This window comes from Synchiropus splendidus, chromosome 1 (assembly GCF_027744825.2).
Source record: "Synchiropus splendidus isolate RoL2022-P1 chromosome 1, RoL_Sspl_1.0, whole genome shotgun sequence".
NCBI classification, from domain to species: Eukaryota; Metazoa; Chordata; class Actinopteri; order Syngnathiformes; family Callionymidae; genus Synchiropus; species Synchiropus splendidus.
The window spans coordinates 7,600,472-7,616,453 of NC_071334.1; the positions used below are offsets into that span (position 1 = coordinate 7,600,472).

The 15,982-nt window shown below is 42.6% G+C and overlaps 2 protein-coding genes and 1 non-coding gene across 5 annotated transcripts; all 3 read left to right on the forward strand.

Annotated features, from left to right (window-relative positions):
- The first annotated feature begins 1,856 nt into the window (after positions 1 to 1,856).
- Positions 1,857 to 6,793, forward strand: LOC128752294 (oocyte zinc finger protein XlCOF6.1-like). The gene is made up of 2 exons (XM_053853361.1): positions 1,857 to 2,340; positions 5,686 to 6,793. The coding sequence occupies exons 1-2, from the start codon at positions 1,983 to 1,985 to the stop codon at positions 6,141 to 6,143; spliced, it is 816 nt and encodes a 271-aa protein (XP_053709336.1). The 5' UTR covers positions 1,857 to 1,982; the 3' UTR covers positions 6,144 to 6,793.
- Positions 6,794 to 8,660: 1,867 nt separating this feature from the next.
- On the forward strand, positions 8,661 to 13,096 carry LOC128752256 (tripartite motif-containing protein 16-like). Of its 3 annotated transcripts, none has more exons than XR_008413648.1 (2): positions 8,661 to 11,649; positions 11,735 to 13,096. XR_008413648.1 is itself a non-coding variant. In XM_053853302.1 (2 exons), exon 2 carries the CDS (start codon positions 9,163 to 9,165, stop codon positions 10,765 to 10,767), a length of 1,605 nt encoding a protein of 534 aa, XP_053709277.1. In that variant the 5' UTR covers positions 8,661 to 8,974; positions 9,049 to 9,162; the 3' UTR covers positions 10,768 to 13,096. The 3 variants fall into 3 exon arrangements, 2 of the variants coding, with proteins under 2 accessions (XP_053709277.1, XP_053709278.1); XM_053853302.1 differs by having other exon boundaries at positions 8,661 to 8,974; positions 9,049 to 13,096; XM_053853303.1 differs by having other exon boundaries at positions 8,714 to 8,797; positions 9,049 to 13,096.
- Positions 13,097 to 14,924: 1,828 nt separating this feature from the next.
- Positions 14,925 to 14,996, forward strand: trnaa-agc (transfer RNA alanine (anticodon AGC)). Its single transcript has one exon. It is a non-coding gene; the product is annotated as a tRNA-Ala (tRNA).
- The last annotated feature ends 986 nt before the right edge of the window (positions 14,997 to 15,982 follow it).

Consider the following 15,982-nt stretch of genomic DNA (forward strand, 5'->3'; position numbering starts at 1 on the left):
CCTATCCCTTTAGATGGTCTACTAACATACCACATTCAATTACAGTTCATGAGCAAAACAGGCAACAAGTAAAATTAAACATATTAAGTTGGACCAATCGGGCAAGTTAAGTTGATTCAAGAACATGATAATAATAGGAAAATAATTTATAATAATTTATATGTTGATAAATAGAACAGATTATTTATCAAACGTGTTTATTTTAGATAAGAAAATCAATCAAACCAACAAGTGCAACAATAAAAACAAACCAACACTTAATGCTTAATAAACAGCACAACACCTAATAGTAGCACAGATTATCTTCAGAATCAGAATCAGATTTATTGCCATGGTCAGTGGGGAGCCCACTGACTAGGAAAGTGTCTTGGAATAAAGTGCAACAAAAAACAAATAAAATAAAATAAAATAAATAGAATAACATAACAACAAGGCTGTTCACGAATTTAACAGTCTGATGGCCGATGGGAAGAAGCTGTTCCTGTGACGGGAGGTTCTGGTCTGGATGGACCGTAGCCTCCTGCCAGAGGGAAGAGGAACAAACAGTCCATGTCCAGGGTGAGAAACAGTTCAGCCTAAAAAAACAAGCCCCTTCTTATTTAATTTTACTTATAGCCAAATGTTTATTTATCAACATATAGTACTGTAATTAACACGTAACCACAGATTAAATCAGTCATTTCAGCTCAGTCGTGGCTTTTTCTTTTCTGCTGTTATCTGTAAAATGTTTGTGACCAGTGTGGTACAGAATGGGCCGATGCTCGTCTCCTCATCCATGTTGTCAACTACCCAAGAAAAATAACTCTGACTCCGTTGTCATTGGCGGCGGTTATGACGCAATGTTTACATTCCTCTTTCAGCGTAAAATGCAGTCATCACATAGTGTTTAATGATGAAATAATGCGGATACACGGATTCACGTCACTTTTCACAAGTTGATTTCCTGTCTGTAGGTTCCACTCCACTCCAACTTGAAGTGTTGCAGGGCAGAGCTGCGCAAGGAATTCAATGTTTAATGTCTCTAATGTAGAACCCTGTCTTGTTTGTATTTAGCACGAACAGTCCAGACCATCATCATGGCGACGCTTCAGGGCAAAGTGTGATCCAAAGTCTGCATATAGTGTTGGAGAGAGAGAATATAATTACAGTTTGCAATGAATGTGCAACCAACTATCTGGAGCCTTCAGCTTACATTATCAGCCATTATATAATGGGACATTTTGGAGGGTGTTTTAAATTATTGATATTATTATTTGAAAAGCAAAGTCTGAAATATAAAAAAGTCCAAAATATTCATCCATGTAAACATTAACTTTCTTTGACAAACATGTATGTAAATGTGTTCTGTTAACTTCATTCGTTTTTACTGTGAAATGTGTGGAGCATGTGAAATTAACCTATTTTTGTAACAATTTTGAAGTAAGGTAAAGAAAACTTATAAAAACAATAATTGAAAATCTAAAACGTCTAATTGCCAAGCAGCTTCAACACACTGTCTCAATGACGAAGTGAAAAAAAATCAGGCATGGATGCAGTTTATAGCAGCTGCTATAAACAGCTGGTGGACAAACAAGCTTGTATTTTGAGTGCATGGTTAGTACATCATCAAGTATTGATTCTAACTTAATTTACTCAAAACAGATGCAGATGGAGATGACACCAGTAGAGCACAACCTGCTGGTGTCTTGGATCCACAGCTCCATCCTCCAGTGACCACCAGAGGTCACTGTGTTCTGAATCTGACACTGATGACAGTGAAGACTGGACAGAATCCAGTAACTTTCAGTCAGATTTCAACTCTGTTGAGAGTCTAAACGTTGATGTCAGAGAGGAGAAAGTTGATGCCGGTCATAAATCACTGATCTGCTCTGCATGTGAGAAGAAATGCTTTGCAAAGGCTGAACTGACTCAAATTTTCCTACAGTGGAACTTGTTTGCTCTGTGGGAACCGTTTCGAAACGAGACAGAAACTGAGGAGACACATGAGAATGCACTCTGGAGAAAAACTTTTTAACTGGTCTCAATGTGGTAAATGTTTTTCAGAGAAAGGTCACCTGTTTAATCACTTGCGAGTTCACACTGGTGAAAAACCATTCATCTGCTCTCAGTGTGGAAAATGTTTTTCTCTGAAATGCACCCTAAAGAATCACATGAGAGTTCACACTGGGGAAAAACCTTTCTTCTGCCCCCACTTTGGAAAATGTTTTTCACAGAAAATTCATCTGAAATATCACATGAGAATTCACTCTGGACAAAAACCTTTCATCTGCTCCCAGTGTGGAAAATGTTTTACTAAGAAACGCACCCTAAAGAATCACATACGAGTTCACACTGGTGAAAAAACATACAACTACGCTCAGTGTGAATCCTCATGTGGTTCCTCAGTTTCTGTCTCTCCTCAAATTTGTTCCCACAAAGTGAACAAGTCAAAGGTCCACGTCCACACGATTACCTGTCAGTCCAGAGTCAGTCCAGTTTTTGAGAAGCATTTATTTCCAGATCTAGGGCAGATCAGTGATTTGTCATCAGTTTCATCAGTCTCCTCTTTGGCGTCAACATTTGGATTCCCAACCGAGTTGGAATCTGTCTGAGTGTTACTGGTTCTTCTGCAGTCTTCGCTGTCATTGCTTTTACATTCAGACCTCCGGTGGTCAGGGTGGAGAGGTGTGTCCAAGATACCATCTGGTTTTGTTTCATTAGAGTCATCTCCACCTGCTCCTGTTTGTAGTGAATGAAGGCACATGGGTACTACATTACTACATCATGTGATACTGAGGTTGAAGTTTAGAAAAATCACGTCAGTTAATGACAATTTAAATTGTCAATAAATTATCCAATCCCTCACGGGAACACAACAGTAGTTTTCTCTAAATAATAATAATAATAAATTAAAAGGAATGAATAATAATAATAATAATCATAAAGAAGGATGGAATCTTGCCAATCTGGGCATTTATGATGTCATCATGATCGACTGATCAAATGACAAATTTTCTACCACTCTTTGTGAGACCGCGGTAGAAAATTCTGGCAACCTACTCCCCAGATCTGGCACCCCATTCCCCAGTCATAGAGACGACACGCCATCATTTCAGCTGTGACTGAGCCATGACAACTCAGCAGGAGCTGTGCTACAAAAGTTGAATATCTGCCTGCCCGACCCACGTCTCACATGAGTAATCTTCAGTTGTATTCATATCAATGCGAACATCATTTCATGTAATTTCAATAAATGTACGCAGTGCTTATATGTTGAATGTATCAGATGTTGTTGGTCATACCACAGAATATTAAAAATGCGTGTGTCAATATACCCACTGTCTCGGTCTCCATCTCCAGCAGGCTCCTCTTCCTTCCGTCTCTCAGCAGTGGCGTATGTCGTGGAACAGCAGATGATCATCAGTTGTCAGCTTTGAATGAATCTTTCTAACTCCGAATAACATTTAATCTCACGGCGGATTCGAAGAAAACGAGACTACTTCAGAGTTCCGGGAGAAGAAAATGGAAGAGGCCAGCGCAGAAACATCCGGGTCACATCCTGCTCTCACCCAGCTCCAGCAGAGCTTCAAACATCAAACACAATTACCATAAACAACTAAGGACAAACGTTCCTATTTAAAACATTATATACAAGTAAATATGCTTTAAACAACTGGAGATGAAAATAAAGCCAAATTCTCAGAAGTGTTTTTGGCTGGATGGCGCCCCCTTGTGGAAGCAACTCTGCTGACATGGCCGCCTTTTAATAGATGAGGTTTTGTACTATAATAATGGAAAGTATTAACTTAAAACTTGACACTAATAAAACGTGATTGTAAGGTGTAACACATCGATGGGTGTGTCAGAATTGTTTCGCTTTTGAAGCTCTAGTTCAGTTGTTTCATTTCCGGGTGAAGGCTGGAAGTGACCCGGATGTTTTTCCGCTTGGCTGCGCCTACTCCACTATGTTCTTCTCCCAGAACTCTGCATCAACCCTGTGTTCTTTGTTCGTCGGTCTTCCGGTGGTGAAATGTTTTTCATATTCCCGTAACTGACGATCATCTGCTGCCAAGTTTCATCGACATATGACTCTGTAGCGAACGAGACACGGAAGGAAGAGAGTATTGCTGGAGATGGAGACCGAGAAAGAGGGTACGCGACCGATCTGAAACCCAATAATGACTGAGTTATTTACAAGTTTTAATCCACAAATTGAGTCTTAAACGCGTGGGGAGCAAAAGGTCCCTACAAAGCAAAATATTCTCACAAGTGGATGTGTGAGGACAGAAGAATTGGTCCCCACAAGTTTTGCTGTACAAGGTACACCGGGACACAATTGTGGCAGACGAGATCGGTAGATAGCATCTGTATTTACACGGGATTGTACTGAATTAAACATTAAAACCACATTAAAATAAGAGGCTGGTAAACAGTGAGGATTGTGGACTCTCACCTCTCTGTTCACAGGACAGGAACGAAGGAGAGCCCAGCCGAAGAATAACGTTGGAACTTCTGAAGGAGGGAGGGACAACCTGGGATACGCTAACATTGAGTCAGGTATGTATATTGTTCAGGATCTGTTCCCATTTCGACCAGAGGGTGGTGTAATTCAAATGCAAAACTGCTGACAAAACAGGGAAAAAAATAGTCTGTCTCGTCTAAGCCAAGTCATAAACCAGAGAAGACCTGCTACAAATGCTGCTGCTGATCATCATCTTAATGCTAGAGTGGTGATCTGAATTATGGATGCACCAGTCCACATTTTTCCACTTCTGATATCTGTGTTTGGCTGTGTGCCGAAACCAAAGTTATGATCCGATACCAAGGCACAGTTTGTTTTATCATCTTTATTACTGTTGCTTGTGTATTAGAATAGCCAGTAGAGGTCAGTACAAGACCAGAAAAATCCTGTCAAAAGTAAAATAATTATCCTGAGAACAACTTTTCAACTCTGAAGGTTGTGCATTGACAGTCAATATTTATTAAATCCAGATCTTTACTTAAGGTTAACTTATTACTTAAGGTTACTAACGCTGAATCTCATATTGACCTAGAGAGGGTGACATCATACTGCAATGCATTGTGGGCTAATGGGTTTAAGTAGCCACACTTTCAACAGTATTTCAAACAGAGACCCAGCGTTATGTTAGGCAGCCATCTCCATATTTCATGAATTAATAAAACATGGATGGAGCATCTTTTGTTGTAACAATTCTGAAGAACCATTTGTGGGCGAGGGGGACCCCCACTGTGCTCCAGTATGTAATTCACAGCAGCTGAGACAAGTGGGAATGGGACATTTTGAATTGTCATGAACTCACAAATATGAGGAATTATTCTTCCAATAAGGCCTCCTCAGTATGATAAGATGATGTAGCAAAATTCATTTAACTATCAATATTGATTTTAAATCTATAATAATCTCCTAATAATGTACCTTTAATTTGACAGAACCAGCTGGTATCTTGGATTCCCCTCGGCATACTGACCACCAGACGTCACTGTGTTCTGAATCTGACACTGATGACAGTGAGGACTGGAGAGAAACCAGTAACACTCAGACAGATTCCACCTCAGTTGAGAATCCAAATGTTCAGATTAAAGTGGAGACAGATGATGCTGATCACAAATCACCAATCTATAGTGGGCGTGGGAAGAAATGCTCCTCAAAGGCTGGACTGACTCGACGCAAGAAATCCTGCCGTGGACCTTTGACTTGTTCGCTTTGTGGGAACCGTTTTGAAACAAGAAGGAAACTATCGAGCCACATGAGAATTCACTCACAGGAAAGACCTTTCATCTGCTCCCAATGTGGCAAATGTTATTCACAGAGATGTTACTTGACGAGACACATGAGGGCTCACACAGGCGAAAAACCTTTCGGCTGCTCCCACTGTGGGAAAAGTTTTCCAGAGAAAGGCAAACTAAAAGAGCACACAAGAGTTCACACTGGGGAAAAACCTTTCAACTGCTCCCTGTGTGGAAAATGTTTTTCAAAGAAAGTCAAACTAAATGACCACATGAGAGTTCACACTGGCGAAAAACCTTTCAACTGCTCCCAGTGTGGAAAATGTTTTGCTGCAAAAGGGACCCTGAATAGACACATCAAAAGTCACATTAGAAAAACTTTGCTTCTTCTGTCACTTAAAAAAGATTTAAGTTGAACCATCACCTGAAAAACCACTGTGGCAGACTGTGTTAATGCAGTGAGTTTGCAACCAATGTATAACACTGTGGCAGCTGCAGGAACAGTGTGCAAGACCTTTGTAGTAATATTTTAAAAAGGTTTATTAACACTGATGGGAAATTCCATAAATGACTGAGAATATGAATATTTGGGAATACGTTTTTTTTTTATGTAAATAAAAACTTTTATTTGGGTGTTAATGGGTGTTATACAGTGTTAATATTCTTGTAAGTGCTTGTGCTACTAATAAAGTTATTCACAGACGGAGGAATGCTGAATGACTGAGGAAGCACGAGAGGAGAGTGTGGTTGAGGGTGTGTGAGAAAGAGAGACGTTACAGTTGGAATACAATGCCGGGAGTGAAGCAGACACTCTCACGAGTAAACACGCGAGATACAGGTGTGTCCTCTAGATTTAGTGGTCGGACTTTAACAAGTGAATTGTGATTAATTAATTAATCATAATTAACAAGTTAAAATATTTCATTTAATCGTTTTATTTTAATTTAGTTGAACAGTTTGCTCTCCAGACAACACAGAACCTTTGTAAGTGCAGGAGTTCCTGGTCCACTGATCCCACTGATGCACAAGACACGTGGCAGCTAGGATGATAACAACAACAACAAACATGGAGGAATCCCTGAACAAAAGCAAACAAAAGCATCTCTTTGCTTTTGTTCAGGGAGGTTTTTCACTGCACAATGACCGGGGTTTCCACTACTCTGAATGTACTTGAAATTCTTATAACATTGAAATTCTTATACAAATATTTTCAAGACATGAAAAGAGCTCTAGTTTAAATAAGGCGATATAAAAACTTGAATTTAGCCACCATCGTGATTTATTGTGCTGTTGTCAAAATGATGCAAAATGAACAATATTTTGTTGTTTAAATGTATGTATGGGTCCATCATTAGTTTCACTAATATACCAAATTCATTCTAATTAAAAAATGTGACAAATATCTTATCTTCTTCCCATGTTGGACGTAGAAGGCCTACTGATGTGCCACTGCTTTAATTAACTGTATTTTACCATTTTTTTACCACTTTATTTGATTTCAGCTCTGTTGTTCATCACTGCTGCTGTAAATCTGAGCAAATTCATTTCCCCCCTCATGTAAATACTGTCTTTTCCTTTTCCTTTTCCTTCTTTTCTTCTGGTTTTCTTGTCATATTGTTTTGTTGTCTTGTGGTCCTCTTTCAAACTCTTTCAAGTTCTTTTTCACTCCCACAAAATGCTGCACTATGATCTCCTAAACAGCTGCAGCATGGTGGTCGTACTCCACTGCCATATTTCCTATATTCACTCCACATCAGTTCAACAGTTCAATAATCACCCTGTCTCCTACTTCATCTCACCGGGGACGGAGTGAGAGCAACTGCCCTTTGTTATTCACACGAGGACACTGGTTTTGTTTTTAATGGCCAGTTATAGCTGACTTTTTTGAGTCAAGCTGTCATTTTAGTTTCATTCACTTAAGTGAGTCACTTGTGTAGTTTGGTTTCAGTAGATTGAAAGTCTGGGCTCTGCACTTATTTTAGTCAGAGTCATGCATGACACTGTCAAGCAGTCAGGTTTTCACCGCCGAAAACTGTATTTTTAAGTGATAAGATTTGTATTTAGCTTGTATACTGACCTATCAGTATACCAAATGTAACTGGTGGTGTGGACGAAACACATGCACCTAAAAACTAAATACACAGAATAAAAACAAGACCATTAATGGCACTTGGACAGTAAAAAGAGCTGCTTGACAACAAATGAGGATTGAAATGTTGTCCATTAACATGCCTAAAAACAAATATCCAATATTCTAACACGGATTAATTATTTAATTGAAAATTCAGAGTTATTATGTCCTCATTTTTGCATATTTTGCAGGACACGCTTATTCTAGTCTAACATAATCATTTTAGTGGACAAAAGCAACACTAACGGACAATGTGTCCATGACGTGAATACATCCGGTCAGCCCTTCAGGCTGCAGCCCAAAGACGGACCACACTTTACGGGGGATTCGGGAGGTTCATTGAATCTGGCGCAACTTTATCCAGTAAACCGCTGGACAGAGCAGCAGGAGCGTTAGCTTGTTAGCTTTACAACACATTCCAATCATGCGTCAGTAAACACACGAAAAGTTACTTCCGTGTAGCTAAGTCTCGCTCTAGGCGGATGTCATAAACACCCATCGCAAAGTTTCAAAGTAACAGTACTGTAAATAATGTTGATAATTATTATTATAAAAACGTAGCTTACGCAACAGCTTATTTGCCATAGTTGACGGTTATATAGTTTAATTTAAAGTGTATAGTTTAACAGCTTCAGCGTAATCGAAACATAAACGACGTCATTTACATATCACATATAAATACATCCCCAATTCCCATCATGGTCCCACCCAGCTGACGTCATTGCCTATTGTCGTTCACTACTTGACTACATTTGAATGCAAAGCGCATTACCATCCTCGCTGTATTCAGCTGAGGCATCTACGCTTGAGCTTCAAGCCCCTGCTTCGGTGGTCGAAGTGAAACCTTGGCAACCAAGCTCTCTTGTGGAGACGCGGGAGGATGTGACGTCACACATGCGACACACAGACACAACCATTGTTGTTTATATTCTCCGAGAGGTAAGGTGCGGAGCTCTCGTTGGTAGTTAGTTCGTGTGGTTTGACTGGTTTGTGCTCGCTTTTATTAGGTTCACCGGAATACACGCTGTTTATAGCGTTTACTTTCAACTCGTTCCTGTGGTGACGGTGAAGTGTCGCGTGTGAAAGTTTTTGAACACGTGTGATCTGCTCTGCTGGGTGTGTGTCGTTTGTTTTTAGTTTGCTAAAGGTGGCGGTGAAGAAATAAACTACTGTGCTGTTCCTTTCAACAGATCCTGATTGAACTGTGTGGTTCCAAATAGTTGTGTCCGGATTTTTTAGCTTGGGTTCCAGAACCTGGCCTGACAACAAAGACGTTCACTCCACGTTCATTTACCAAAAGTGACATGGAGAAGACCAGAGTTGATCTGCTGAGAGAATCATTCTCCTGTTCCATCTGTCTGGAGCTCCTGACGGATCCTGTCACACTTCATTGTGGACACAACTACTGTAAGAGCTGTGTGGAAGGTTCCTGGAGTGAAAGGAACATCTACCAGTGTCCTCAGTGCCGACAGACCTTCACACCGAAGCCTGTCCTGCAGAAGAACACTGTGTTAGCAGAGATTGTGGAGGAGCTGAAGAAGACTCAAGCTGCTGACCTCTGCTATGCTGGACCTGAAGATGTGGCGTGTGACGTCTGCACTGGAAGGAAGCTGAAAGCCCTCAAGTCCTGTCTGATTTGTGTGGTCTCTTACTGTGAGCAACACCTGGAGCCTCATCTGGAAGCTCCGGCCTTCAGGAGACACAAGCTGGTCCAACCGTCCAAGCAACTCCAGGAGATCATCTGCTCTCGCCACCATGAGGAGAAGAAAATGTTCTGTCGTACTGATCAGCTGGTCATCTGTCATCTCTGCGCTGAGGAACAACACAAAGACCACGACACAGTTACAGCTGCAGCAGAGAAAAGCAGGCAAGAAAGAGAGGTTGATCGCCGTCGAGAAAAGATCCAGCAGATGATCCAGGAGAGAGAGAAGGAAGTGAAGCAGCTTAAGGAGGAGGAGAAGAAAATCACTGTCTCTGCTGATAAAGCAGTGGAGGACAGTCATGAGATCAACCAGCTGATCCAGAACGTCCAGAGAAGAATGACATATTTTGAGCAGCGGATCAGAGCCCACCAGCTGATTGAAATGGCTCGAGTCCGAGAACTTCAGGAGCAGCTGGAGCAGGAGAACACTGAGCTCAAGAAGAAAGATGCTGAGCTGCAGCAGCTGTCACTCACCAACAGTCACACAGTATTCCTCCAGAACTTCTCACTACCAGAGGTCAGTGAAGACATGCTTACCCCCAGGCCCTGCATGTTCCGTTCCAGCTTTGAAGAAGTCACACACGCCATGTGGTCCTGCAGCAAAGGACTCCTGGACGCTGTGAGAGACACTTTGATCGACACCTCACCGATGCCCCATTCAGAGCCCAAGACCCGAGCTGAGTTCCTCAGATACTCTCTGGACATCACCATGGATCCAAACACTGCACAAACAACGTTGAAGTTGTCTGAAGGAAACAGGAAAGTGACGGGCATGGTAGAACATCAGTCTCTTCCTCATCATCCAGACCGATTTTGGCATTATCCACAGGTCCTAAGTAAAACGCCTCTAACTGGATGTTGTTACTGGGAGGTGGAGTGGGAAGAAGAAATAAAAATAGCAGTCTCATACAAGCACATCCGTAAATCAGGAGAACAAAGTTATTTTGGGGATAATGACAAATCTTGGGCTTTGCATTGTGACGAGTGCAGTTGTACATTTACCCATGACAGCATCCGTACTAGATACAGAACTGTTCCTTCCTCCAGAGTGGGAGTGTACCTGGATCACTCTGCAGGTCTCCTGTCCTTCTACAGCGTCGCTGAGACCATGACCCTCCTCCACCGAGCCCAGACCACCTTCACTCAGCCTCTCTATGCTGGAGTCTGCATCTGGATCAGGTCGTGTGAGTTTGTGAACCTGAAATGAAAACAACAGTGTGAGAACCATTGTGTCTCACAGACTCTTCCTGCTGCTCGTTGACTTCACATCACATGATCAATAGCTGCTTTTGAAAGGACCCTGCTTTGCTGATCTGAATTTTTTTTTTTTTTTTGCATCCTTCTGGCGTCGGCATCCATTGTCATGCATCTAAAGACTTTCTTAATCCAAGAATGATGAGGCATGTGATCACAGGACTGCCATTTCTAAATAAAAGATGATTTAATGAATGAACCACAAAAATGGTTGTTGCAATAAAACAGAGCTTGTGTTGGCAGTTTCCCTCTACATGGATCACAGTCCAGCCCTCACCTCAGGGGAAGAGTCTGGGTGACATCCTGGACATTGTCATCACCAAGACGAGGCCACCAGAAGCCGAACTTTAGACTGCGCTGTGTGGCGGGATGGAAACTGGCGCTCTGCTGTTTCACTGTGAGGCATGGTGGTCCTCAAAGAGGAACCTGAGATGTTTCAGGAGGAGGAATATATCAATGAACTTGCTGCCAGGTTTATGGAACCCATCTGACACACAGGGCTTCTCACTCTGCTACGGGCTGTGCAGGTGGTTTTCCAGCAGGAGGCGCCTTCAGGAGTTTCTGGCTGCGCTTCATGTCCACTTTAAGTTCTTCAACTCTGGAGTGAACCTGCTTGACTCACTGCGAACATCAACACTGTCAAGAATCTTCAGAAAGAATGTCCACGAACAGTTTTACCAGAGAGGAATTAGTGTTGCTTTAAAAAGTCCACCCCGGCCTTCATCTCACTGTCCTCAGAGGAAGATCTAGACGTGTTTGACCTGAAGAAATACTTTGCTTCAGAGGAGGTTCTTGAGAGGATGCTGCCGGTGGTCCAAGCTTCAAAAGAAGTTCTGTAAGTGGATCAAACACTGAAACCTAAAACACCTCTGATCATGTGAACTGTTCATGAATGTTTGAATATTCTTCATTTTATTCAGACTGAGTGACTGTGGACTGTCAGAGAGAAGTGGTTCCCTTCTGTCCTCAGTCCTCAGCTCTCCGTCCTCTAGTCTGACACAACTGGACCTGAGCTCCAACATCCCGTGGGAATTGCAAAAAGGCCACCAGTGCTTCCACTCCTCTGTTCCTGGACTACAGGTCTCTGAATGGTGAAATGGCTTAGAACTGGCCGTAACAGCCATGACAGTATTTGTTTTGTGGCTGAGCTGTAGTCCTTTCTCCTCTGGCTGTCATAAATGGCCAGCTCATTTGGTCCACAGAACACATTGCTGACTGTCACCCAATGATTGCCATCCACATGTAGAACCTGAACAAACTTGGACTTGGGGGTTCCAACCACTCCACCATTCCCAATGACTGAGAAAAGAAGGACTGACTGGAATCTGTCCAACTCTGGGTGCTGTCTTGCAAGGTAGTAGGAGGTCAAATCTGTTTCGTCACTGGTAAGCCAGTAATTTTGATTCAAAATGCTGGTGATGTCATGATGGCTATATGCCAAAAAATTAGGCTCTTTAAAGAGAAGGGCATGAGAGCATCCTTGTTTTCACCATTCAAAAAGAAAACTCCACCCAAATTTCCATTTGTAAAGAAGACACATGAGGGGCAACAAGGACGCCAATGCACTGTCCATGTGTACTGTGCGTGTCGTACAGTGCACAATGGAGAACTGATGGTTCAGTGCCATGCCTGCAATGAATGGTATCATCATACTTGCATTGACATTCCCGAAACAGCCATCAACTCAGAAGAAGAATGGTTCTGCCCAAAATGCTTTGAAGAGTGAAAGCATCACTGGCATGTATACTGGGAGTGTGTATATATTGTAAATAGACTGTAAATAAGCCATCTATCTATGTTGAGGGAGCCATAAAGATGTACGTGTCTGTCTGTCTGTCCAATATTTTTGTCTGTCTGTCTATCTATCGATCGATCTATGATGCTGCAATAGACATGTTTGGATTACACATTGAATCCTGGATTATTCCAAAATGCTGCCATGATATGGGACCAAAATCACTCTGGTGGTAGCTACTACTCTCTACTATGAGCTGGTGATGTTGTTATTCACAGACCTTTGCACATTTACGTGTAGTATTTGGTCAAAGTACAGTGCACTGTAATGTAAATGCATATTTAAATCACAGGCATTTGCATATAAAATGAGTAAAAGTAAAAATGATCCAAGGTTTTGAGTGTTAGCAGGACTAAATTGATAAATTAATGATGTCATTCCGGATGTTTCACACCTAAAATAAAAACACCAATCATGTTTGACCAAGATGATACAGATTTTCATATCTCTCGTCCAAATATTAATTCGGCTCAAAATAAAAAATAACATGGAAAAGTTTCTGTCGCAAGAATCATTCGCTTTATTTGTTTCAACTCGCAGTCTTCAGTTCTGTTTCATTGCTACCGTAATGTGATGTCTCTGCGCGCACTGAAAATCTGACTGTGGATAGCTTGACTGCGACCGCGGAAGAGTCGGATAGCTTGACTCCAGTGCCATGGCCGCTTTGCTGCGCATGGCGCAGGCCTTCATGAAGGATGGAGGAAGAATTTGCGCGCTTTTACAAATGGCGGCGCGAAACATGTGGCTGGGCCTAACCGGTCTGGGGCACAAGGAGAGACGAGTCCTCTCCGGAGTTCCCATTACGAAGGATTCACTGTTCGGTGAGGGCTTCACGGAACATGTTGAACGTCTGGAAGGCTCGAGGAAGACTGGTTACGGAACTGCCCCAAGGAAAACTGGCACGGCGAACGGCATGGGGGAAAGAGGAGGGAGCCAAAAACGAGGGCCGCGGGCAGAGGCCGCAGTGGTGAGTCGAGGCCTGTGGCCTCCACCTGCGGCACCAACTACGGCCCAGATGCACTTCAGGCTCGGCTCGGCTCTGGGAGGCAACGATCATTTTCCCGCAAAGTGGCTTTTTGTTGTTTTTAATAAAAGTACTTTAGAAAATGCGTTGTCTGGTGCTTCTGTTACTACTTCGAGCGCCCCTCAGGTTCGCGTTTTCACTCTCACCCTATGTGAGTGGGTGTTTAGACTGGACTGCTCAGAGTTCTGCTGCTCTCTCGGCTAGGAAGCGATGTCGGCCTCGGGCTGGAGGCTCGACAGGCGTCGGTAACCTCCGTGCGTTTTTCGAACCCCCAACTGGCTCAGGAGTGGCAGTGTCCCGACGTGGACGTTACTACTCCACTGGAGATACGCTCAGTGTCGAGAATAGAGCAGAGTGTGCGAGAGATGCCAAATACATCCGGAGGTTGTTAAATCTCCACATCCTCGCCCCTTCAATAAGTAACAGTAAAGCAATTACTGGAATCCAGTGTCCATTCGGGAGCTCTAACTGACAGATGCGTACGTCCATGTCACAAAATGTATCTTGGGTTTGCGGGTTTGGGATTTTTTTCAGTTCAATCGCTTTCCATTTAGTTTTTCCCATCGTCCCCGACCGGACTTTCTCCAAGTGGATGTGACTCTGGAACCGCTGCGGAGGAAGGGGATCAGAGTGCTGACATGTCTGGACGACTGGAAGGAAGAGGAACCTATGAGTCACATGGAGATCTTGTCTCACATCAGTCAGTTGGGGCTTGTGGTGAATTTGTAATATATTAAACCCTCCAATATCTGTATACAATATATGAAGAAGAAAAACATGTTAGTAACATGGCTGAGTTCTGTAAGTAATTCTGATTCCATTTCCATTGGTGATGTCCGACCGAGCACGCCAGGACTTCCTGTTCTGGAGCTCTTAGGCGCCAGATGAGAGGGGTGTCAGTATGATTATTTGGTTGGAGGAAAGTAAAGGAAGAGAAACAATTTTTTCTGATCACTTTAATCACATTTAAGACCAGAACTGTACTAGATCACAATAGTGCTCAACTCATCTGAACCCCAACCATTGCTTCTTCAAGACAGAAAGACATGAAGATGCTGGGGATCAGTGGATGAAGGAATGTGAATCAGTCGTCACTCCAAACTCATGGAGGAAATGTTTTCATTGAATCTCCGGAGAACTCCGTCCACAGTGTCGTCAAGAGAGAAACACAGAACTGATGCATCAGTGCATTTATTGAAGTATCATTCTCTATTGATTTAGGATCAATAGTTCCGATGAACTGCATCATGCCCTGTTTTGGGTCAGTGAGGACCAGCATTAAACACGACAAGGGGATGTAGCTCAGTGGTAGAGCGCATGCTTAGCATGCATGAGGCCCTGGGTTCGATACCCAGCATCTCCACTCTGATTTCTTGTTCCTCCATGTTACTGACCAAAAGATCCACCTCCATTGTGTTGTTTTCTGTTGATGATGACTCATCCAAAATGCAGGGACTTCACGCACAGTGGCTGGATAAACTTAATCCTCACCACCACTGTAGTTATGCATCATCGTACAGTGTTCAGAAGCAAACAGGGCTCTGACGCTAACATTAAACTGGACACAGTGCTACATTATAGGGGTGCTGATGTTTGCATGTGTTCCTGCACAGACTGACTAAGATAAGCCAATAGACTCTTTTCCTCTGTACTTCCTCTGACGTTTTCCATCCATTAAAGACTAAAGACCAGGTCAGATGAAAGGCTCAAATTAGGACACTGGGCCAAGTAGTCTCGCAGATAAACCACTAGACCAATGACTCTGAGCTTGTCCTGAGTAAGGTTTACTGCTAAATTGTGTTTGATGCACACAAGGAGAGCAGGGAAAAAACAGAATAAGTTACTTTTGGAGGAGTGTTTGTTTGTTGTTAATGTACTGAGTGATATTTATTAATTTATAACAAGTGTTATCGTTTTTGAAAACAGTAATCAAAGAAAAAAAGAAGCTGAATTGGGTAGGAGGGTGCTTCTTCGAGGTCAGAACAATCTTGACACTGCAGGAACACAGTCTGCCGTAACTGACACACTTGCGTGATTCCTCAGGTGATGGTTAAACGTATTTTTTAAGTGGCAGAAGACAAAAATGTTTGTCCAATGTGAGTTGTTCAGGCTCCCCTTTCCAGTAAAACCTTTTCCACACTGGTCGCAGATGAAAGGTTTTTCACCAGTGTGAACTCTCATGTGTCTTTACAGCGCCTTTCTGTGACATCGATTTTCCACATACTGGGCACCTGAATGGTTTTTCTCCAGTGCGAATTCTCACGTGTTTCTTATGCTCACCGATATGTGAAAAACATTTCCCACACTGGGAGCAGATGAAAGGTTTTTCTCCAGTGTGAACGCTCATGT

Excerpts from the sequence above, each read along its gene's own strand:
- LOC128752294 (XM_053853361.1), top strand. The coding sequence starts at position 1,983 with ATGAGAATGCACTCTGGAGAAAAACTTTTTAACTGGTCTCAATGTGGT. Across the intron at positions 2,341-5,685 it reads ACGAGTTCACACTGGTGAAA|GACCTTTGACTTGTTCGCTT; the intron begins AAACATACAACT and ends AATCCTGCCGTG.
- LOC128752256 (XM_053853302.1), top strand. The coding sequence starts at position 9,163 with ATGGAGAAGACCAGAGTTGATCTGCTGAGAGAATCATTCTCCTGTTCC.